At 35.6% G+C, this 26,310-nt stretch overlaps 1 protein-coding gene, 1 long non-coding RNA gene and 1 pseudogene across 4 annotated transcripts; 2 read left to right on the forward strand and 1 right to left on the reverse strand.

The window, feature by feature from the left end:
• Window positions 1–12,027: 12,027 nt before the first annotated feature.
• Window positions 12,028–14,873, reverse strand: LOC111898441 (uncharacterized). 3 transcript variants are annotated; one of them, XR_006185063.2, is made up of 7 exons: window positions 14,442–14,873; window positions 14,114–14,164; window positions 13,633–13,756; window positions 13,465–13,538; window positions 13,246–13,366; window positions 12,682–12,756; window positions 12,028–12,306 (listed from the first exon to the last, which is right to left on the reverse strand). It is a non-coding gene; the product is annotated as an uncharacterized LOC111898441 (long non-coding RNA). The 3 variants fall into 3 exon arrangements; XR_008224982.1 differs by having other exon boundaries at window positions 13,633–13,920; XR_008224981.1 differs by having other exon boundaries at window positions 13,633–14,164.
• Window positions 14,874–16,550: 1,677 nt separating this feature from the next.
• Window positions 16,551–17,137, forward strand: LOC128127390 (putative F-box protein At3g16210; annotated as a pseudogene).
• Window positions 17,138–23,391: 6,254 nt separating this feature from the next.
• LOC111898428 (putative F-box protein At3g16210) lies at window positions 23,392–24,480 on the forward strand. Its single transcript, XM_023894341.1, has one exon. It carries the CDS (start codon window positions 23,392–23,394, stop codon window positions 24,478–24,480), a length of 1,089 nt encoding a protein of 362 aa, XP_023750109.1.
• The last annotated feature ends 1,830 nt before the right edge of the window (window positions 24,481–26,310 follow it).

Raw genomic sequence — 26,310 nt, forward strand, 5'->3', positions numbered from 1 at the left:
TCTTTTTGGGGGTATGCCTTAGAGACTGCTGCCCATATCCTTAACCGAGTCCCTACTAAGAAGGTTGCCAAAACACCTCACGAGATGTGGACAGGGAAAGCTCCCTCGTTAGCACATATCAAGGTTTGGGGTTGCGAGGCTTTCGTAAGACGAGATACTCATGACAAAATTGAACCTCGTAGTGAGTGATGTATTTTCATCGGCTACCCGCAGAAATCCTTTGGATATCTCTTCTATAGACCGAAGGACAATGTTGTCTTTGTTGCGAGGAGAGGAGTTTTCCGAGAGCGAGAACTCATAAGCCAAGGAGACAGTGGGAGGCAAATCGAGCTTGAAGAGATTCAAGAGTCGATAGATGAAGGAACCTCTACCGCTGGCACTCAACTCGAGGAGGAAACTCCGGTTGAACCAATTGACGAATCATTACCTCTTAGACGTTCCGAAAGAGTTAGAGTTCAACCCCAGTTTTATGGTTTTCATATTACTACCGAAGGGGATACGTATATTAGTGATGGTACACTAATAAATCTAGATAAACCTAATAGCTATAAGGAAGCCATGGCAGGCCCGGAGTCTGTAAAATGGAAAGAGGCAATGGACAACGAGATTCAGTCCATGTATGACAACAAAGTTTGGAATTTGGTTGATAATCTGCCCGGACGTAAGACCGTTAGGTGCAAATGGATCTTCAAGAAAAAGAACGACATGGATGGAAAAGTACACACATATAAGGCGCGATTGGTTGCGAAGGGCTTTACTCAAACTCCCAGAGTTGACTATGATGAGACCTTCTCACCAGCTGCGAAGATAAAGTCTATTAGAGTGATGCTAGCTATTGCCGCATTTCATGATTATGAGATTTGGCAAATGGATGTCAAAACCGCCTTCCTTAACGGGAAGTTGGCTGAGGATGTTTACATGGCTCAGCCAGAGGGTTTTATCAATACAAAGCATCCAAATAGAGTGCGCAAGCTTGAGAAGTCCATTTATGGACTTAAGCAAGCGTCTCGCAGATGGAATCTTTGCTTCGATGAGAAAGTCAAAGAGTTTGGATTTGTACGAAGCGAAGATGAATCATGTGTATATGTCAAAGCCAGTGGGAGTATAGTCAGCTTCCTCGTTCTGTATGTCGATGACATACTACTCATAGGAAACGACGTCCCGACTCTGCAGGAGGTTAAGTCCTGGCTCGGGAAGTGCTTCGCTATGAAGGACCTCAGAGAGGCTTCCTACATTTTGGGAATAAGGATAGTGAGAGAACGAAGTAAGAGACTAATAGGACTTAGTCAGAACACTTACTTGGATAAGGTACTAAAACGTTTTAGTATGGAAAACTCGAAGAAGGGAGAATTACCGATACAAAGTAATGCCAAATTGAGTAAGACTCAAAGTCCGAGTACCGAAGCTGAAATAGCATAAATGAGCCGAGTACCATACGCTTCCGCAGTTGGCTCAATCATGTATGCTATGACTTGTACTCGCCCTGATGTAGCCTTTGCTTTGAGCATGGTTAGTAGATATCAAGGGAACCCTGGCAGAGCCCATTGGATTGCGGTTAAGAGTATCCTTAAGTACCTTCGGAGGACGAAGGAATGGTTCTTAGTCCTCGGAGGGAGTGATGACTTGAAGGTGCGAGGGTATAGTGACGCCAGCTTTCAGACCGACAGGGACAACTACCGTTCGCAGTCGGGCTGGGTCTTTACCCTGAATGGAGGAGCAGTGACTTGGAAAAGTTCCAAACAGGAAACCGTAGCTGATTCAACGTGCGAATCAGAGTACATTGCAGCGAGCGAAGCGTCGAAGGAGGCAATATGGTTAAAGAACTTCATCGGTGATCTTGGAGTTGTACCTGCCATAAAGGAGCCCATGGAGATTTTCTGTGATAATGAAGGAGCGGTTGCCTTGACCAAGGAACCGAGGGATCATGGTAGATCTCGACATATCGACAGAAAATATCACTTTATTAGACATCGTGTAGAAGAAGGACAACTCGTGGTGAAGAGGATATCATCTGAAGACAACCCAGCAGATCCGCTTACGAAGGGACTGAGTAGGGTTAAGCACTTACAGCATGCTAGGAGTATTGGGCTAAAGGATGATATTAGTATTTATTAGATAGTAGTAGAAACGTGTAATAGATAAATGTAATTAACATTTGATGATTAAATAAAGGAGTATTATTTATGAGTAATGTTACTGCCTTATGTTAATTGTTTAACTATTGTTTCATTTTTTTTTGCATGTTTTGACTTCCAGAATAATTGAGTTTATTAAGAATAATCGAATTGTTCAAATTGTCCACAATCGTTCATATGTTGGAAGTAGGTATGAATGAAGATTGTCATGAATTGGTGTGTAGATTGTCTAAATGGTATTAGACATAGCAAAAGTTTGCTGCAACGTTCATGAGTGCTTATGAACTAGTTTTGAGCATTGGAACAAACACCCGCTTGCTGGAATCACCTTATGGAATGTGATAAAAGGTGATCGCAAGATGATAATATCATATGGTCTTAAAGCCAAGATATATGGTTTGTTATTTGTTAATTGGTTGTACATTGATAATGCGAAACCGCATCAGTAACTTGATGTTATAAAACGCATTGTTGTGTATAGTTGATTAATGAATAAGTAAATGCATATAAGTCGAAGTTTATCTGTTACTTTTATCCTAAGAAGGTAAAAGCGACATCTCGGCCGCTCGATGATTTGATTTGACTTATGTGCCAGGCCCGGTCAGAACTGAATTGATGTGTTCGATTAAGTTCTATGTCAAATAAATCGGAGATCGAGAAACCAAATGCTAGACAAATTAGTTCCATAGAATTGTCAGCATGATATCTAAACAGAGGACTGTACGATCTCTTATCTGAAGGACAAGATTGATTAGATCAGAGCTTGACAGCGTCTTTGAGAGTTACGATTGCAATGGATTATGCTTGTGTATATAGTTACTAGACTTATCCAAGTGGGAGACTGTTGGAATAGTGTCTAAGGCTGCAACTATATTAGGCAATTATTTGATTCGGTTGTGCATGGTCCTTTTGGGTTGCCTTCACCATAGCAACTTGATAGGATGATTTATATGAGAGAAGGAATATTATTAATATATTATGAGAATAATATAAGGAATAATAATATTATTATTATTTGATTAATATAAGTCATAAATTAATTAAGAATTAATTTGGTGACTTAAAGAGATTAATTAAATAAAGGGGTATAAACTGTCAATTGTATGATAGTTTGATTTTGGGCTATAAATCCCTTAAGGATAAGGGGGGGGGGGGGGCGAATTCTAGGGCTTTGGATAGGCTTAGATTTCGTCCAAGGGCTTATCTATTAGGGTATTGGATTGCTTAGGGCCTAAGTTATCCAATTAGGGTTTAAGGGTAAAACCCTAGGAGCCTTACAAGTATAAATAAACCCCAAGGGTCAAGGGAAATCGACACTTGTGCTTAGAGAAGAAACCATGGCCGATTTGATTCCCTCTCCTCTCTCCTAAATCATCTCCTTTGCTAGTTGGTGTTTGTAAGCCATTAGAGGAGTGAAAATTGGGACTCTAAAGCTCCAAGAACAAGAAGATCAAGCAAGTAATTCAACGTAAACTTCTAATATCTGATTTCATATTGTTATTATACTCTATTAGCCATTAGAAGTCTTGGATTCAATGTATGTTCAATTAGAGAAACCTAGATCCAAGCATTAGGGTTGCATGTGCACATAGGAATGTTCATATGGCTAAAATCCATCACTTTGAAGATCTTGAGAGAAGAAGGAAGGTAGATCACGAGGAGAAGAAGGAGATCCAAGATCTTTGTGGCATTTTTCAGAGTATAGTGAGGTATAACTCGACCCTTTTCTGTTGTTATGCTTTAATCCCCTTTGGAACGCCATTAAAGCTATTCTTGAACCATTTGTTGGCTTGGTAGTAGCATAGATGACTCATTGAGATGAATAGCCTTCGGATTTAGCTAGGTTTGAGTTCCAGAAGCTTAGATCTAGTACCTTTATGGAGCCATTTTGCATGAAAGCTCTAGATCTACTCTTATAGTGTGCTTTGAGCCTTAAAACCTTCATTTGATGTTATTTACACGTAAAGTTGGAAACTTTATGTGTTAATCAAGCCCTAAGAACCCAGATCTATGAATGGAATGAACTGGATTCAAGCAAAATCGAGTATCTAGTGTTTGCATGTATACGACTTGGCGAGTCGTTCTTCAGACTCGGCGAGTCGAGTTGCGAGTCCCCTGTTTTCCACCTTTTCGAGTTATGCTGAGTGGAACTAGTGAGTGAGAGATGGAAGAACTCAGCGAGTCAATGCCCTGACTCGGCGAGTCCAAGGCAATCTTCATGCCTCAAGAACAAATTCGACGAGTTGTTCATACAACTCTGCGAGTCACAGTCAGAGTGTTCATATGTTGAAGGAGAACTCGACGAGTTGTGCATACAACTCGGCGAGTCGGATGCAAATTGACTGAGTGTTAGTTTTGAAGAGGAACTCGTCGAGTCTATGCCAAACTCGACGAGTAGTAACGGGCTGAAGCAAGAAAGTGAGAGTAAGGACTCGACGAGTTAGGTCAACTGAATGTTGACTTTGACCGATAGGTTGACTTTGACCGAGGGTAAGATAGTCTTTTTACCCTCAGTATTATTATCAATATTTGATTGAGGGTACTTATGAAAATTGTAGCCAGGGTGAAGCCGGTGCCACAGCCGACAGATTCCGGAGCAGTTCTTTCAGCAGCTAGGCTACGAGGTGAGTTTCCTTCCAGTAGGAACGGGTCTAAGGCCACAATGCCGGCCTGATTAATTAGTAGTAGTTTCCGGACATCGGTCCGATGCAGTAGTTAGAATGTTTGATGCCTTCGTGGCTCAGACAGGTTTTGTGTGTTATGTGTTTCGGGTATGGCCCGACTCAGTATGCAGTCCATGTTGTTATGCTAGTTGATATGTGCGTGCTATGTTATGTTCAGTAGTTCTGGACTTTGGTCCGATGCAGTCAGTTCCGGGCTTAGGCCTGATGCAGTTAGTTCCGGACTTCGGTCCGAGGCAGTTAGTTCCGGACTTAGGTCAGATGCAGAGGGCAGGGCCTTGGTTAGTTCCGTTTCCTTGTAACAATAGGTTCAGAACAGTTGGTTCATGTAATGGAACTTTCTGTTTGAAGACTAAAAATGGTTTGACTCTATGGAACCCTTCAATCAGACGCAAAGTAAGAGTGCCTGAATGTCCTCGGAGTTCTGAACTCACTTTGGGAGGTATTGGGTTTGGATTTGACCCAATCAGTGATGATTACAAAATTGTTTGGATATCATATGAAAAAGACAGTTCATTTGTTTATGCAGTGAAGACGGGCACTTGGTGTGAAGTTGCTTCCCCTAAACCTGAGTTTACTTCTGTGTTGTATGAGACTTTTTTATTCAATGGAGTGTTGCATTGGGAAGTAACTCGTGATCATATTAAATCACAAGATATATACCCTCCTTCCTATATACTGACATTCGATTTGAGTGCTCATGTTTTTGGTATGATTCCATTGCCTGGACCCACTTGGGATTGGCTAACAACAGGAATAACAACCATCCAAGATTCTCTAGCTTTGATTTCTTATCGTATGGATGTTGATGATACGTGGATTCGGGTAAACTTCCAGTTGATGGAGCTTTTCAATTCCAACCACAACCGCAAACGACCAACGAGTGTAATTTGTTGCTCACTACTTATGGGGAAGGGTTCCAAATTTATAATCCCAAGACAGGGGTGCGATTAGGAGTACTTGGATTCAATGCTGCTTCTAGTTTAATAGACTTTCGGGAGTGTGTCGAAACACTTCATTTGTTAGACATGGGGGAGGCTGCTTGCAAAACAACTCAACTATGAGGAAAAAATTTACATCATATATTTGGGTTTTTGACGCATTTTGATTACCATTTTAGTCTTTATCATTGGTACAAAAGAGTTGATGTTACTTACTGATTCCTTCATTCTATTAATAAAAAACCGAATATGTAATTTCCCACTTCTTTGCCAATAAAATGAGATCTTATTGAGGCTGTTTTAACGGCTTGACTTTATATAAATTGAACTTCAAGAAGCAGGAATTACATTGTACAATATAGAAGGTGTTGGCCCATGAGTTCCATATCAAATCCCTACACCATTTAGCTTTATTTTTAACCATAAAATGCTCAAAGTCTTGGCCTCATAAGTTAGAGTAGACAATATCTTCACTTTGCTATTGAAAATCATATCGTGCCTGTATGTCCATGTGGTCAATAATAGCACCCTTGAAATCGCTTCAAAAATATATTGAGACCTGTTTTCACACCATAAGTAGAGTTTATACCTTGGAAGGCATCAAATGAGTAGTTCAATATAAGAGTCCATGAAAGCATTGCAAAGCGGACACATGGTGCTGATGGGTTTTAGCCATAAGAACTTTCCTATGTGCGCATGCAAAACCCTAATGCTTGGATCTAGGCTTTTTAATTAAACATGCTTTGAATCCAAGACTTCTAATTACTAATTAGGTATAAGAACAATATTAAATCAGATCTAGAATCATACATTTGAATCTCTTGTTTGATCTTGTTGTCTTGGAGCTTCTAGAGTCATAATTGTCACTCCTCTAATGGCTTAGAAACACCAAATAGCAAGGAGGATGATTTGGGAGAGAGGAGAGGTGAGGGAATTCGGCTCGGGGTTCTCTACTTTAGATGAAGTGCCGATTTCCCTTTGCCATAGGGTCTATTTATACTTGTAGACTCCTTAAGGGTTACAGCTTAAACCCTAGTTGGATAATCTTCTCTTAAAGCAATCCAAATCCATTCCTTAGATAGACTTGGACGATTTTAAGCTATCCCTAGCTTCTAGAATCCGTCCACCCCTATCCAATATGGATTTAAAGTCTAAAGTTTAACTATCAAACAATTGACAGTTTATACCCTCTTATTTAATTAATCTCTTTAAGTCACCAAATTAATTCTAATTAATTCTATGACTTATATTAATCAAATAATAACATTATTATTCTTTATATTATTCTCATAATATATTAATAATATTTATTCTCTCTTAATAAATCATCCTATCAAGTTACTATGGTGAAGGCAACCCAAAATGACCATGCACAACCGGGTCAAATACTTGCCTAATATAGTTGCAGCCTTAGACACTATTCCAACAGGTGCATGCGTTGATTACCCCCTAAATGCGAGGTTGAACCAGGTGGACAATCTATCGAGTCTCAACTGCTAAATGAGGACGTTTATTTTGTTGGGAACTACCTTAGACCAATGAGGCTAAAGTCATTCATTGTCAACAGTCGAAAGGTAATAAAATTATGCTGCATTTGTTTATAATAATGTCTTTTTGTCTTCTTGATTCTACGGGCTGTTGGCCCTAATGATTTCTAAAGTATTGTGGAAATAATTGTAATTTTGCTACCTGTATTCTTGTAAATTAAATTACTAAAAGGATTCTATCTCAATGGTATCCAGTGTTGTCCTTACTCCTTGAGGTTTAGTGTTCAAGTCTCGTCGTGGACATAAATGGAATTAAGGAGTATTTTAGGAGTAAAATAGAAACACAATCTTATTGTAAAATAGAAACACAATCCATGGAGGTTGAGTGTTAACTAACCATTTGGCCCCATCATGATATATGTATTTCTATTATTCTATATATGCATAAATAACTAATTGTAAACTAGAAACACAATCTTATTTGATATTTGATATTTGATAATCTTATAGAAATAGCAAGCCTAACAAACTTGGAAGGTAAATAAATAATTAACAGATTCCACTAAATACTAAAAACTTCAAAAGGAATTATGAGTAAATTTAGGATTTTGATAAATTAGGAAACGAGAATTCTATAAAAAAAAACCATCCAATCTATTAACACATACCTTGAGATTTGAGAAAATACACAACCCTAGACTAAAACTCACCGCTGCGGGAAAAAAATGATTTCTCACCGGAAACATTATAACCACCGCTGGACTTCCAACTAGAATATATCGCCGCCGCCGGAGTGCTCACCACCATCTCTCTTGTGTCCGCCTCTATCGGTCCATGTCTCTCCTCTCCAGGGCCGTTTTACTACCCTGGGCTAGATAAGAATTTTATGCCCTTATATATAGAAAATTTACAAAATAAAAAATGCAGCAAATTTTATAATCAACCATATAATACAAACAAAAATCATCTAAAACGATTTCTTTGTGCATTTTTGAAGCAAAAACATCTCTTATTTTACAATAATTAATATTTTGCCGCCTCTAGAAGTCGAAAATCTGATTAGAAATGATCTTTTGACAGCAGCTAGAAATATTGTTCCTGCTTCACATCACATCAAAAAACACGAAGGTTTAGAAAATTTGTTTATACAACAAATATTAAACACAAACATATTAGAAATTAAACTCACCGGAATCCTAAAATCTGATTTCTGAAAAGTCATATACAAATCAGATTTGGAGAAAACATATTTGAAACAGCATATACAAACAGATTTCAAAATATACAAATCTAATTTCTTAAAGTCTGATTTCTGAAACAGCTCAAACTTGGAGAAAACGGTAGAACTCACCTTAAGTTGCTTACAGAAACAAAAACACCTGAATCAAATATAAAATCCAAGAAGTAAGAAATAAATCCGATTTATAAAACAAAGCAAATTAAACACATATTTCGAATGAACTCATCCAAATACGCTTTCAGAACCAACAAAACCCACATCTGATTAATGCAACAGTGAAAAAATGATAATAAATAAAAATCCAATAAGTTTTTGAGGATTCCACTCTTTTTTCCTATAATCAAATAGAGTAGAAATCAAATAAATAAAAAACTAATCTGATTTCTGAAACAGAAACCAAATCGAATGAAATCATTTAATAGTTGGAATATCAATATTTTTTGAAATTAGGAGAGTACAGAAAAACTCAAGATAAAGGTGTCGATTCTACTTATTATTTTGAATCTCAACTATTTTCAAGTGAAATCGACGAGTCTCATACTCTCATTCTATTTTTCAAAATAACTTATGAAAACGAGTTAAATAAGAAATTAATTAGTTTTTTGAAAACCTAAATTAAATAAACATAATTTTCGAATGAAAACACCCAAACTTGATTTCTAAATCAACCAACAAGAAACAAATCACACCAAAATCAATGAATAACTAAATCAGAACTTCAGAAGAAAGATTAGAGAAAATCGGACCTTGAAACCGGACTAGATCAGAGGAATCGTTGATATATCGTGACTAAGTGTCAACTAATAAAAAAAGAAATTGAGATAACGAGATTTGAGAGATATATGTTATCGATTTATGGACTGGAAGTGAAAAATAGAGAAATCAAATCGTACTTTTTTATTTGTTGGCGACGTTTCTAGGTAGGCAATGCCGCATTAATCCCATTGACAAAGCCAACAGGTTTCTAGGCAGTAGGCACCAAGCGAGAGGCGACGTTTGGTTTATCTATGCGAATGATCGAGGATACGATGATTATTCATTTGTTTGGCACGTCTCTTCCTTTCTCACGTTGAGCTCACATCACAGAACAAAATATGGGCTAAGTTTTTGGGCCATTATAATATATAGTATATGTAGCCGCACCATTTTGATGCCCTTAAAAGTTTGATGCCCTGGGCCTAAGCCCAATTCACCCATGTATTGGGTCAGCCCTGCTCCTCACAGCCATTGAGTAGCCTGAAACTTCGACATCGACCTCTGCTAGTCCTTTGTCGGAGGGCTTTCTCCACCGTATGCCACACTGCATCTCGGACCAGTGAGGCAACGACCTCCGTTGACATTGATTTATATTGACATTGATCTGTAAGTTGCTCTTTTATCTCTATCTTTCTTTCCATTTCTTTCACTAACATGTTACAATATCTACGTTTTAAAGAGTACTCGTTATAAACCTGTACCACTTTTAAGAGAATTAGCTATTTAGCTAGTCTATTATGAGGCTTAAGTATTTTTATTATTATTTAGACAAAATGTAAAAATAGTTCATGTGGTATGCATTTTTATGGGGTTTTAGTCCAAACCCTGACTTTTTGGGCTTCGTGGTCATTTTGAACTAGTTTCATTGCGGATTTGGTCCCTCGGTAAACTGAAATGACTTTAATACCCTTGATTATTTATTTTGTATTTCTAAATTCATTTTTGTTAAGTTTCAATAATTATTTATTCATTTTAGTAATTAAAAAATGAAAAAACCTTGATCTCGTCACCGCTACCAAGTCTACAAACAAGATACTCAGATTTGAAAACGAGGTCCTCAGATATGAAAGTTATCATCTCCTTGAGCTCGTCTCGGCTAAAAGAGAAGACGTACGGCGGCGGCGTTAGGGGTTGCTTTAACAGGAGGAGGAGGAGCAACACCTTCAAGAAGAAAAAATCAAATCGAGTGCATGGGTCTCCGATCTCCTCCTCAGCTGATGAGCTCCTCCTCCTCAGATTTGATTCCGTGTGTGTGGAGAAGAAGGAGATGGTGGAGGTTACCAGAAAAATCAATTTAAAGAAAAAATGAGGTGAAGGACACGATGGTAGTGGGGGACAGTAGGTGGAGAGTGTATGTGTTCTTGAGTGTGTGTTCATGAATATGAATCTATGTTCTTGAGTTTTGTATTTGGAGAGAGAGAGAGAGAGAGAGAGAGAGAGAGAGAGAGAGAGAGAGAGAGAGAGAGAGGCCCTCTTTTTATATTATTCATCCTTGTAGTTAAGTTTTAGCCAAACATGTTTTTTAAATTTTTTATTAGAAATGAAAACTTCACTCTATTTTCTTAAAACGTTTTCTAGAAAACCAGAAGTCCAAAAGTAATTTTTAACAAACAAACACATCCTGGGTCTCTTACTTTAATTAGACGGAGACATTGAACAGTAATTAAGGAAAATTGCAAAGCCTTTTCTAATGCAAGATAAAAATACTCCGTTAATCCAAACAAAATAAACAAAATCCACAGATCCTAAACATATCGAGATCTATCTAAAGATTTAAAAAAAAATCTTAAAACCCTATTCTCCTTACAACGTCATGCCGTCAACACCAGACACCACCATTCCCCGTCACCGCTGCCCCTGCTATATGCAGTCCCCGGTCTTCAATGACAACGTTTGAAACCGCAATAGTGGATGCTGAATGCCATCCCTTAACTCATGCCTATCGTCAGGTTTTGTCGTCAGAACCTTAATATATCTCACGTCTTTTATTTGGCTATACGTAAAAATTTGTCATAATAAAGAGAAATGATTCTTATACAGTTCTACCCAATATCCAAATAGCCAAATAGGATACGCTAGATATGACTGAGAATTCTTCTTTTAGTTTGTTGTTATATATGTTTACTTGTATATATATCTTGTGTACTTGTTAATTATTTGGCATTGGGACTCGTAAATCTATAATGCAAAATATCTAAAATGTCATAAATTAATAGATATGATACTAACCTTAAAAATGAAATCACACCAAATAGCCTTTGAAGCCTTTTCTCATATATATGCCCTATGCAGACGACAATTATGAACTCTGTCGAGACGACTTGTCGTCTCTAAAACTTATACCGACAACATGTGGTCTGTAAAAAGTCGTCGGTACAGGTCCGTCGCTAAAAGTCGAAAATGTCGTCGGTACAGATGTCGTCGGTATAGCATAGCCAGTCCAGACGACACGTCGTCTATAAAAGGTCATCGGGATTGATTTTCGAGGAAATAAAGAAATGTTTTATTCGGACCCTATACCGACTACGAGTCGTCGGTAAAAGTGTGACCCTATAGAGACGACTTGTCGTTTGGAAAAGTTGATCAATACAGACCACATGTCGTCTGCAATGGGAAAACCATTTTTACAGTTATAAAGCTATACAAACGACATGTCGTCTTTATAGCCCTTTTTTTAAAAATATTTTCCACATGTTTTGTTATATATACCATTTAAAACAAATCCAAAAGAGATATTTGTAGAATAATATAAACATAACATAACATACCATTAAAATCCAAAAACACTTAATAAACATATCATTCATAACATACCATTAATTTAATTTGATTTTACAATTAAAAGAAATTCTTCAGTTGAATTACAACATTTGACTATTGTAGTGTTATTATGAACTACAAAATTCATACAGAAATAAAAGTGACCAAAGGGATGCTGACTAAATCCTCCAAAGGGTTGCTTTTTTTTTAACCCATTTGCATTTATTATTGCTAATTGTCCAAAAGGCTGACACTTAGGAACATGGCTTCCTTCTGCAAGTCCTTCTTAGCCGATTATTATGATTACTGTTAAGAAGCATGAAAATATTAGTTAAATAGGTCAATATTGATCACTCTGTAGTTATACGGTTAGGTCTTTGGAAAAAAAATGAAAACAGATTACAAAAAAATAAGAAAAAAATGTGAAGATATAAAGTACATTGCTATTGACTGCATTTACCATCTAAATATGGAAAATGCACTAAATGGCAATGTACTTTTGCTTTTGAGTGAAGAGGTAGATAAGGTTAATAGCAGAAAATACAATAATCTTTGGGAGAGTACTGTGCCACATTCCATATTCGATTAATACTTTTTAAAGAATACTATACTATAATAAAACCAAATACACCCAACAAAAAATAAGCATATGATTTTGAAGAAAACATAATCTCAACTGACCTTCGGATCTTGTTCTCAAAGTATTTTGCTGCTTCATCATCCGGAAGACCAGCAAGATTCCATTCCAAAGAACAACTGAAACATGGTATTGACTAGGGATGAGCATAACCGGATACCCGCCTATTTTAGCTGGAATCGGAACCACTCCCAGAACCGGCAGTTCTGAAATTATTGGTTTTGGAACCGGAACCGCTTACAGCGGTTCCTAGAAATTTGGAACCGCTCCCGGAACCGCCAAGACCGGTTCCGGTTCCGGGTACCCGGTTTTTTGAATATTAAATTTCTTTATTTTATACATATGCCATTGAAACAAACTTATAAAAGCAATAGGAGTTCAAGATATAAACTAAATATATTAAAAAAAAAAACTTGATCTTAAAACAGAAACAAGTGGAATTTAACAAGTCAGCAATGTCTGTAGTTTCAATATGTGAAGGAAAAAGAAATTAAGAATTATCAAGAAACTAAGAATTGCAAACAAATTAACAATTGAATTAACTAACTACCTTTGCACCCTTCTCTTCATATCATCAATACTATTTCATATTCACAAAGAGACAATACCTTTAGACACTGACTGAAAATAAACCCAGGGAATATCCTTGTCACCATATCCAATTGAACGAGCAACTTTCTTAAAAGAGCAAAACTGCTTTTCAGGGACATAAATGTTTTCCTGATAAACCTGCATAATGTACATGAATGGTGTATGTCACCCTACTTAATCATGCTTTTACTAAAATGCCAATAAAAGTCTGGGGGGATTCATGTAACATTCTTTACCTCAGCTACTAGAAGAACCTGACCTTCTTTCTTGCAGAACTCAACAATGTCTCGTTGTTCTCTTCAGCAAGAACCTACACGTATTTAGAAAGAAAAAAAACTGGAAATTAATTATCATAGCATAGAGAAAACACATTTATTAGTGTTTAAAAACTAATATAGACTTACCTGGCCATTTGGGTTTCCTGGATTAATGAAAAAAAGGGCTCTCAGAGTAATACCCTTTTGTCTAGCAGTTGAGCTCAAAGACCTCAACTCCCTACCATGTTGCTTAATCAAGATAATAAGGAACCTGAAAAATCATTATGCATTGCTCTATTATCTTTCTTGTATCCAAAACGTTTTCAAAAAAGATACAGTGCATTTCCTTAAACCCTTAAACTGCACTTCCTGTTTTACCCCTGTGACTATATGTCTATATGCACCAGTAGCTCTACCAGGAGTTTGATCAAGAATCTGCCATGCTCGTTCGATGAAATCAGCATTGTAAGTTTTATATATGCAAATTAGTATACTTGAATGCATATATTGATTAAAAAGATGGAAAGTTTTCTATAAATATACTCATTATTAATTATTTCCCCGATATATACATCCCTGACATGCTTATTTAATAAGGTTTTTTAGTGAATCCAGTTCATTACATTACCTGAGCTAGAGAGACAATTTCACCACGTACAACATACTCACATTTCAAGACCTGGAAATTAAGGGGAAAAAATTAGTACAAAGGACATTCTAGCTAACCTTTCCTTGTTGGTGTTATAGAAACAGTAAAAGGGACTGGATCTACTTGAACTTAAAACCCCTAGATTAATCTTCAAAATCAAACACAAAAATTAAACAGTTATCTTGTACCGAACTCCGATTCAGGCGTTAAGATTTAAACTGTATAAAGCTCAAGTAAGCGAACTAAAGCAAACAAGATCAAAGCGATGAACAAAGTGAAAAACATAAATGAGAAGCAAGGAAACGACCTTTGGGTTGAGGGAGTCGATAGTAAGCGGCGGTGTTGACTTGTCAGAAGCCATGGATGTGTCGGAAGGAAGAGATGTGAAGAATCGAGCAAGCCTAGCAGAAGTGTAGTACCGATTTGAAGAAGAAGACGATTGATGATGGGGATTGAGATTACAGATGAGTAGAACCTGGGAAAGGAATAGAGATTACAAGTTCCTGGTATAGAAGAAAAAACCGGACATCCAAAGAGTCGAAATCCAAAAGAGAAAGGGGGAGAAAACCTTTGTTGGGCAGCCGACTGGGATCGGCGAAGCAATTGAGAGGAAAATGTCTGGGCAGTCGACTGGAAAATGAAGACTGAAAGGGTTTTTGTTATGGTAAAACCCTATAGAGACGACATAGAGACGACATGTCGTCTCTATAGGTAAACGAAAACGGCATTAAAAAATAAAATAAAATAAAAAAACGGATCACGCGGATCGGTCCCACCTTTTCCAAACGACATGTCGTCTGGATAGCTTGACCAAAACGACATCGTATTCCATTTCTGCAAGACGGATAAAAAAATATATCAAAATTAATTTTTAAGCACCCTATAGAGACGACATATCGTCTGCATAGGCTGACGAAAACGGCATCGTATTGCTTTTCTGCGACAAAGGATTAAAATAACTCGAAAATATGTTTTTAATTCCTCCTCACAACGACATGTCGTCGGTATAAAAATTCGATATACCCCCAATATTTTGCCCCTTCCCGCCGAACCTATGCAGACGACTTGTCGTCTGTATAGCTTTTCTGGTCAACGACATGTGGTCAATGTTTGAAAATTCTGTCCAGACGACATGTCGTCTCTATAGATCGACTTTTGCCGACGACATATGTCGTCTGGATAGGTGTCGTCTGCAAAGGGTTAGATCCTTGTCGTCACAACCGCAATAGTCGATGCTGAATGCCATCCCTTAACTCATGCCTATCGTCAGGTTTTGTCGTCACAACCTTAATATATCTCACGTCTTTTATTTGGCTATATGTAAAAATTTGTCATAATAAAGAGAAATGATGCTTATACTGTTCTACCCATATCCAAATAGCCAAATAGGATACGCTAGATATGACTGAGAATTCTTCTTTTAGTTTGCTGTTATATATGTTTACTTGTATATATATCTTGTGTACTTGTTAATTATTTGGCATTGGGACTCGTAAATCTATAATGCAAAATATCTAAAATGTCATAAATTAATAGATGTGATACTAACCTTAAAAATGAAATCACACCAAATAGCCTTTGAAGCCTTTTCTCATATATAGCAGATTCATTCCGGCTTTTTTATCTCTTCTCATTTGAAACCCATGGTTTGCCTGCCTGCCTGGCACCCATCTAAATTCCAATGCATCCCCTAATTAAGTGAATCAATATTCAAAGGAAGATCACAAAAGACAAAGTTGGAAGTATGGCTGTAAAGATATCCAGATTCATCAACATTATAATCATGTATTGATGATATCTTTTTGAAAGTATATTAGATAATGTAGTTGATCATAACGAAGATCAAACTTTGATCATTTGAGTATCTGTTTTGTATACATAGGACATGCACAATCGGTTCATTGCATTTTAATAAGTTTATCGATTGCAAGTATGACAAACAGAACTAAATAGAATTGTATCACCAATATTTATACATAAATAAATAGGCTTATATATGCCCTATGGCTTTCATTCACAACCAATTACTTTTTTGATTTTATCTCAGTTTTGACTTTTGAGTTAATTTGTTAATTTAGATGCATGACAATTGGACCTAGATCATGTAACTGGGAACATAACTATTTTATTATAAATTTTTTGTGTAAATATATTAATTACTTCTGTTGGAGTTATTCTTGTTCATTAGTTACACCGTCAATCTTAGTTGATGAACATCTGGTGCATCCATTTACAAAAAACATGAATATATATATATATATATATATATATATATATATATATATATATATATATATATATATATATATATATATATATATATATATATTGACAAGAATTCTAAACTTATTCAAACAGAGAAGAATTTTAATTGCACCCTATTACAACTGATTTTTATCTTGTTGGAAAAATGCAGATGTCAGAATATATATGCGAAGAGTTGATTGTTGAAATATTTACAAGACTACCACCCAAATCCCTCCTCGATTTAGATCACTCTCTAAATCGTTATATACTTGTATTTCTAGCCCTGGGTTCATGCGCATGCACACTTTCCGATCCCCACAAAAAATCCGCTTCACGCATGAAAATATTGACAATAATAAAATAGCAGAAGACGTTTATACATTACACGGAGAAGACGAATTGCCATTGTGTTTATGTCCCAAACGTGGATATATTGGTATAACAACAACAATTCTGTTTCCTTGTAGCAATAGGTTCAGAACTGTTGATTCATGTAATGGAACTTTCTGTTTGAAGACTAAAAATGGTTTGACTCTATGGAACCCTTCAATCAGACGCAAAGTAAGAGTGCCTGAATGTCCTCGGAGTTCTGAACTCGCTTTGGGAGGTATTGGGTTTGGATTTGACCCAATCAGTGATGATTACAAAATTGTTTGGATATCATATGAAAAAGACACTTCATTTGTTTATGCAGTGAAGACGGGCACTTGGTGTGAAGTTGCTTCCCCTAAACCAGTTTACTTCTGTGTTATATGAGGCTTTTTTATTCAATGGAGTGTTGCATTGGGAAGTAACTCGTGATCATATCAAATCACAAGACATATAGCTCCTTCCTATATACTGACATTCGATTTGAGTACTCATGTTTTTTGGTATGATTCCATTGCCTGGACCCACTTGGGATTGGTTAACAACACGAATAACAACCATCCAAGATTCTCTAGCTTTGATTTCTTATCGTATGGATGTTGATGATACTTGGATTCGGGTATGGAGAGATGCTTCTTGGTCTGTGGTTTTTAAATTGGGAACAGGTAAACTTCCAGTTGATGGAGCTTTTCAATTCCAACCACAACCGCAAACGACCAACGAGTGTAATTTGTTGCTCACTACTTATGGGGAAGGGTTCCAAATTTATAATCCCAAGACAGGGGTGTGATCAGGAGTACTTGGATTCAATGCTGCTTCTAGTTTAATAGACTTTCGGGAGTGTGTCGAAACACTTCATTTGTTAGACATAGGGGAGGCTGCTTGCAAAACAACTCAACTATGAGGAAAAAATTTACATCATATATTTGGGTTTTTGACGCATTTTGATTACCATTTTAGTCTTTATCATTGGTACAAAAGAGTTGATGTTACTTACTGATTCCTTCATTCTATTAATAAAAAACCGAATATGTAATTTCCCACTTCTTTGCCAATAAAATGAGATCTTATTGGGGCTGTTTTAACGGCTAGACTTTATATAAATTGAACTTCAAGAAGCAGGAATTACATTGTACAATATAGAAGGTGTTGGTCCATGAGTTCCATATCAAATCCCTACACCATTTAGCTTTATTTTTAAGCCATAAAATGCTCAAAGTCTTGACCTCATAAGTTAGAGTAGACAATATCTTCACTTTGCTATTGAAAATCATACCGTGCCTGTACGTCCATATGGTAAATAATAGCACCCTTGAAATCGCTTCAAAAATATCTTGAGCCCTGTTTTCACACCATAAGTAGAGTTTATCCCTAGGAAGGCATTAAATGAGTCGTTCAATATAGGAGTCCATGAAAGCATTGCAAAGCGGACACATGGTGCATGCGATGATTACCGCCTACATGTGAGGTTGAACCAGGTGGACAATCTATCAAGTCTCAACCGCTAAATGAGGACGTTTATTTTGTTGGAACTACCTTAGACCAATGAGGCTAACGTTTTTCATTGTCAACAGTCGAAAGGTAATAAAAATATGTTGCATTTGCTTATAATAATGTCTTTTTGTCATCATGATTCTACATGCGGTTGGCCCTAATGATTTCTAAAGTATTGTGGAAATAATTGTAATTTTGCTACCTGTATTCTTGTAAATTAAATTACCAAAGAGCTTCTATCTCAACGATATCCCGTGTTGCCCTCTGTCCTTGAGGTTGAGTGTTCAAGTCTCGTTGTGGACATAAATAGAATTAAGGTGTATTTTAGGAGTAGACTTTTTTGCTACCTTAGATTTCCAACCATTAGACTTTTTTAATCCGGCCTTTCTCATTCAATTTAACGAGTACTTGATATGCATTAATGGTCTTGTTTTGATTGTATGTTATTCATGTAGGCAAGCTCGAATCTAATGTGCGTCATAAAAAGTAGAAATTGGATTCTCTAACTATATGACCACATGAATGACCAGTTATATCTATGACAAACATGAGAGAGAGACAGATTTATTACTTCTTGTCGTAGAACGCTATTTCGTAAAATACATTAGGATTAAAATAAATGAGACTATTTATAGAGTGGTTGACCTAATAATAATGGGCAAAAAAATATGGGCCGAAGTCAATGCTGACAAAATTGGTCCCAGTGCGAGTCAAAATTTGCTCTCAAAGAAAACATGTTATGCTGCTTGAGCATTTGTTGCCCGCTTAAGGAATGTTGGCTGCTTACTCATAAATAGCCTACTCTTGCTAATAGGGGCGGAGCCTCTAAGCCAGGGGGCCATGGCCCCCTGATTTTTGACCTCCTTAATACTGATTTTATATATAATAGATTGGTTTTATTTGTTGACTAAGCATTTGGCCCCATGTTCATGATATACGTATTTCTATATATTCATATAAATAACTAACTATAAAATAGAAACACAATCTTATTTGATGTTTGTTAGTTTCTAAGCTCATATTTATTTAAATAAAAGAATATTATAAAGATTTAAGAAAAATTAAAATTATTGAAAATAATTTGATCTGGTAATTGTCAATGTATAATTATTAATTCTGTAAAATAATTTTTTATACCGAAATATAAATATTGTTATTATATTTTACTACTTTGCTAACTATTAGTAAATCATAGTCTACGTCTAAATGGTAAAACAATGACTATTGGTTTCAGCCCTTCCGATTGTCCGTGTTTCCCCGTGCTTGCTAATTGCCATACGCAACCTGCTTAAGCGGACTATCAATACGTAGCCATGCTTATGATAACTCCAATAAGCAACTCAAGCCTCTACACTCAACAAATTTGTTCATTTTTACCCCCTAGCTAGATTTTTCATTTAAAGGGAGGCCACACCTTAGCTGACACACTCAACAAGTTTGTTCATTTTTACCCTATAGCAGGAGTTTACCTTTAAAGAACGGTCACACCTTAGCTAATGGGATGAACTTGTTGGGTCGGAGCGTTGCTTTATTCAAGGGAGAAAAACAAAAGTAATTGACTAGAAATGGAGGAGGGCGTAAAAGGTTGTTTGGCAGGATTTGAATTTATAAGAGTTGAATTTTTAAGTGGCCTGAATTTCTAAGAGGGTCTGAATTTTTAACATCTGAATTTTCAAATGTTGTTTGGTTGGAACCTCTGAATTGTAGTGCTGAATTATAAAATTGCCATTTTACCATTCTATGTTATTTTTTGCTAAATTTAACATTTTTTTTTATAAAATAACTGAATAAACTTCTTGAATAATTATAAAAAATTTCCAAACACCATATAAAATCCAGATTAAACATAAATCCAAATCAAACATAACATTATCATTTCTTGATTATACCCAAAGCTCATGTTTCGTTGCTTTGTGAAATCTTTTAGAACCATCACCATCCATAACAAATCTAATGTTAATGAGCTCCGTAAACTTGTGGGTATGAAATCTCCTCTACTAATAGACACCACATTTTCAAGATATAACATTGTACTTTCATTTAGTGAATCCATAACATGCTAATAATCAGATTTCATCAAGCAAAACATCAAAGCATATGATTTCATCAGCAAAATATTATCATATTTCAGAAGGGAAAAAAAAAGCAAAGCATATGATTTCACTAGCAACATTAACAAATTTCAAAGATCAACAACAGATGTCAACGACAATTCAACACATAATAACAAGATCCCCAACAAATTTTAGCAAATGAACAAAATCAGCAACTTATATTAGCAACAAGGAACACATTTTCAATAAAAAAGAACAATGAGAAACTAGTAACATATTCTCAGCAATATATTTCACCAAATAAACACAATCAGAAATCAACCAATATATTTCAGAAATCAACACATTATCATAAATCAAAACTGAACCACAACTAACCTCAAAGTAAGGTTCTAGTTTGGTGGAACGACTTCAAAAGATGCTTTGAATTTAGAAAAAAAAAAAACTTTCACTGTAAAAAAAAAGAGCAACAATTCTCTGATACTCAAATTACAGGGGAAACATACTCGATTTTCAAGCATAAAACTTGAAATACATAACAATAGAAAAAGAAAATTTTACATGCAGAACACAGGCGAAGGCGACAAAGGTGAAGCCACCGGAGGTGGAGGCGGAGGCGGCACATGTGAAGCAAGAACAAAATTTTCTTGAAAACATTCTAGAAAGATTATACTTAATATCTAACATGTTATTATGATTATAATTATTCTAATTACTATTATTATTTCATGAATTTATAAATGTATTTTATATGTAAAAGAAACGCATTTGTTTATTTAAAATTGTATTTATACCTTTAAAAATAAATAAAGACACTTAATACTATATAAAAAAATTTGTAAAGGTATATAAATATAGGTATATGCATTTTTCATTTTAAAATTGTGTATAAATATTTGTATGTTTTTTATTTATGTTACTTATTAATATGTATATATAATGCAATTTATACGTATTTGTATCTATAAATACGTATATAACATTTTTACACGTATAGAGATATTAATAGGATTTTTATACGTTTTTATATGTATATTTTTAGATATATAACATTTTTATATGTATAAAGGTACAAATACATACACAATGTTTTCATCGGTAAATATATATATATATATATATATATATATATATATATATATATATATATATATATATATATATATATATAATTTACCTACTAGGTGACCGACTCTAGTAGGTAAAATTTGGCTAATTCAACAATGCTGAGAATGAGTTTCGGAGATGAAGCTAACCTGATATCAATGCTTTCATTATTCGCGTTTTTTGGCTTCGCTCTTCAAAATATCATCGATTCATGATTTTGGAGGTTAGATTTTTGGTAGCAAAGAACACAATAACAAATATTATGAAAGGAAAAATTAGGAATCTTTTGAGCAATTCCTGAACGACATCTAGAATTTGAGCGGTAAAAGAAAAAAATGGTAGCCTAAGAAGATGACATTTCCGTATGCTAAGGAATTTCTCTTGACCGGAGTGTCGAGCCCCTGTGTCCCCTCTTTATGCGTTCCTAAAGTACTTCTCCAATTAGGTATGGGGTTGTTTATGATTGTAAACCAGCGATAGAGATACCTACTATATGTAAGTCTTTAGTCGTCATAAATGGTGTTCTTTCGTTGAGATGCTACCATTTTCTTGAGAAGAGAAAAAGGTAACAATGGTGGTTTTGACAAGAGAGAGAGAGAGAGAGAGGGCCAACGACTGAAGAGCGGCTGGATTAGGGTTTCAAATTGACGAGCTGCTGTCTCTCGACGATAACGAATGAATAAGAGGCACAAAGGGTTGTTTCGGAAAATTACATAAGTATTTTAGGTGGGATAAATTGTTGGGCAGGGGGGGGGGGGGGGCTAATAAAATGCCATGTGACAAATTTGTTATTATTTATTAGAATAGGGGATAGGTTGGGAAAAATGAAAGCAATCGTTTATATACATATAATATTGGTCTTGGTGAAAAAATCAAGGGGCTATGGCCCTTAAGAGGATCTGACACAATTAGCATTTAAACAAGTGTCATTGTATGTAATTATTTATATTTCAAAAGCTTCCGGCTATTTTTGTCAAACATTCTTATAATAAATAAAAACTATAGCTTCCAACTACCTGTAACTTGCTACCTGCTACCATCTACCTACTACCGGTTAGACGGAGACATGGAGCGGTAATTAATGAAAATTGCAAAGCCTTTTCCAATAATGCGAGATAAAAATACCCCTTTAATATAAAATCCACAAATCCTAAACCGTGATCTATCTAAAGTTTTATAAAATGCCACAAAAATAGAGGAAAGAGGAAAACATGTCTCAAAACTTACCAAAAAGAAAAGCCTTCTCTAATGCGAGATTAAAATACTCCTTTAATAGAAAATCCACAAATCCTAAACATTATCGTGTGATCTATCTAAAGGTTTATAAAATGCCACAAAAATATAGAAAAGGGGAAAACAAGTCTCAAAACTCACCAAAAAGATAAAAAAAAAACCTTTAAACCCTACTCTCCTTACAACGTCAGGCCGTCACCACCGGACACCACCATTCCCCGTCACCGTTGCCCCTGCTATGTGCAGCCTCCGGTCTTAGTTGACAACCGTTAAAACCCCAATAGTCGATGCTGAATGCCATCCCTGAACTTAAGCCTATTGACAGGTTTCGTCTCACAACCTTAATCTATCTCACGTCTTTTATTTGGCCATATGTAAAAATTTGTGATAATAAAGAGAAATGATGCTTCAACAGTTCTACCCAATATCCAAATAGGATACGCTACATATGACTGTGAGAACTCTTATCTTAGTTTGTTGTTATGTTTATTTGTATATATATCTTGTGAACTTGTTAATTATTTGGCATTGGGACTCTTAAATCTGTAATACAAAATATCTAAAATGTCATAAATAAATAGATATTCTTGTTCATTAGTTACACCATCAATCTTAGTTGATGAACATCTGGTGCATCCATTTACAAAATAACATGAATATATATATTGACAAGAATTCTAAACTTATTCAAACAGAGAAGAATTTTAATTGCACCCTATTACAACTGACTTTTATATTGTTGGAAAAATACAGATGTCAGATTATTTATGCCAAGAGTTGATTGTTGAAATTTTTACAAGACTACCACCCAAATCCCTCCTTCGATTTAGATCACTCTCTAAATCGTTATATACCTGTATTTCTAGTCCCGGGTTCATACGCTTGCACAAATTCCGATCCCCACAAAAAATCCGCTTCACGCATGAAAATATTGACAATAATAAAATAGCAGAAGTCGTTTATACATTACACGGAGAAGACGAATTGCCCTTGTGTTTGTGTCCCAAACGTGGATATATTGGTATAACAACAACAATTCCGTTTCCTTGTAGCAATAGGTTCAGAACTATTGGTTCATGTAATGGAACTTTCTGTTTGAAGACTAAAAATGGTTTGACTCTATGGAACCCTTCAATCAGACGCAAAGTAAGAGTGGCTGAATGTCCTCGGAGTTCTGAACTCGCTTTGGGAGGTATTGGGTTTGGATTTGACCCAATCAGTGACGATTACAAAATTGTTTGGATATCATATGAAAAAGACACTTCATTTGTTTATGCGGTGAAGACGGGCACTTGGTGTGAGATTGCTTCCCCTAAACCTGAGTTTACTTATGTGCGACGTGAGGCCTTTTTATTCAAAGGAGTATTGCATTGGGAGGTAAATCGTTTTGACTTAGACTTTTCTTGTATACTGACATTCGATTTGAGCACTCATGTTTTTGGTATGATTCCATTTCCTGGATTGGCTCTGGACTGGTTGACAACAAGACTAACAACCATCCAAGATTCTCTAGCTTTGATTTGTTATCGCATGAATATTGATGATAGTTGGATTCTGCTATGGAGAGATGCTTCTTGGTCTGTGGTTTTTAAATTGGGAATAGGTAAACTTCCAGTTGATGGAGCTTTTCAATTCCAACCACAACCGCAAACGACCAACGAGTGTAATTTGTTGCTCATTACTTATGGGGATGGGTTCCAAATTTATAATTCCAAGACAGGGGTGCAATCAGGAGTACTTGGATTCAATGCTTCTTCTAGTTTAATAGACTTTCGGGAGTGTGTCGAAACAATTCATTTGTTAGACATGGGGGAGGCTGCTTGTGAAACAACTCAACTATGAGGAAAAGATTTACAACATTTGGGTTTTTGATGCTTTTTGATTACCATTTTAGTCTTTATCATTGCTACAAAAGAGTTGATGTTACTTACTAATTCCTTCATTCTATTAATAAAAAACCGAATATGTAATTTCCCACTTCTTTGCCAATAAAATGAGATCTTATTGAGGCTGTTTTAACGGCTAGACTTTATATAAATTGAACTTCAAGAAGCAGGAATTACATTGTACAATATAGAAGGTTGTTGGCCCATGAGTTCCATATCAAATTCCTACACCATTTAGCCTTATTTTTAAGCCATAAAATACTCAAAGTCTTGACCTCATAACTTAGAGTAGACAATATCTGCACTTTGCTATTGAGGACATTTATTTTTTTCGGAAACTATCTTAGACCAATGAGGCAAAGTTGTTCATTGTCAACGGTCAAAAGGTAATAAAATTATGTTGCATTTGTTATAATAATGTCTTTTTGTCTTCTTGATTCTAGGGGCCGTTGGCCCTAATGATTTCTAAAGTATTGTGGAAATAATTGTTTTTTTGCTACCTGTATTCTTGTAAATTAAATTACCAAATGACTTCTAGGACAGCGGTATCCGGTATTCCCTCCCTCCTTGAGGTTAAATGTTCAAGTCTCGTCGTAGGCATAGATGAAATTAAGAGGTATTTTAGAAGTAGATAGGTTATATTATATTTTCTGTTCAAAAAAGAAAAAGAAAAAAAAAAAACTTAAAAGTAATGCAAATGATTTAGGATATTATTTCATTTTGCTACCTCATATTTCCAACCATTAGATTTTTTTAATCCGGCCTGTCTCATTCAATTTAACGAGTACTTGATGTGCATTAATGGTCTTATTTTGATTGTATGTTATTCATGCAGGCAAGCTCCAATCTAATGTGCGTCGTACAGATTAGAAGTTGGATTCTCTAACTATAGGACCACATGATTGATCGGTTATGATTGATCAGTTATATCTATGACGAACATGAGAGAGAGATTTATTACTTCTTGTCATAAAAGGCTATTTCGTACAATACATTAGGATTACAATAAATGAGACTATTTATAGAGTGGTTGAGGGCAAAAAACGTCATGGGCCGAAGTCAGTGTTGGCAAAATTGGTCACAGTGCGAGTCAAAACTTGCTCTAAAAGAAAACATGCTATGCTGCTTGAGCATTTGTTGCACGCTTAAGGAATGTTAAGTTGGCTGCTGACTCATAAATAACCTACTCCTGCTAACAGGTGTGGAGCTTCTAAAGGGCCAGGGGCCATGGCCCACTGATTTTGGACCTCCTTAATACTGATTTTATATATAAAAGATTGGTTTTATTTGTTGACTAACCATTTGACCCCATGTTCATGATATACGCATTTTTATATATGCATAAATAACTAATTGTAAAACAGAAACACAATCTATACAACAACGTATTTTTGGCCCAGAGACGCATCAATAATCAGAGACAAAAAATAGTAAGCTTATGTTATATTTTTTTTCAAGAATCTTTTCAAATTTCAAATTCGGGCCATATGATGTTTTTGAAAGTCAAGGGCATAATTGTAATTTGACAAATGTTAATTTTGGTTTTAGTAGCATGCAACTGACTGTTAAATCTAAAATCAAATTGTATGCTTTATTGTTATTATCCCTATTACTCTCAGTTTCTAATTGGAATTCCCCATCTTTGCAGTGAACTGATTGTGTCACATATAAATAAAAAGAAAGGTGTGTAATTTATTTGTAATTTTGATTAAATTTTCTTTTTTTATCCATTTTCGTGGAATCTCCATTGTAATTAAAGGTGTGTATTCTATTTGTAATTTTGATA

This window comes from Lactuca sativa, chromosome 7 (genome assembly GCF_002870075.4).
Source record: "Lactuca sativa cultivar Salinas chromosome 7, Lsat_Salinas_v11, whole genome shotgun sequence".
Lineage (NCBI taxonomy): Eukaryota > Viridiplantae > Streptophyta > Magnoliopsida > Asterales > Asteraceae > Lactuca > Lactuca sativa.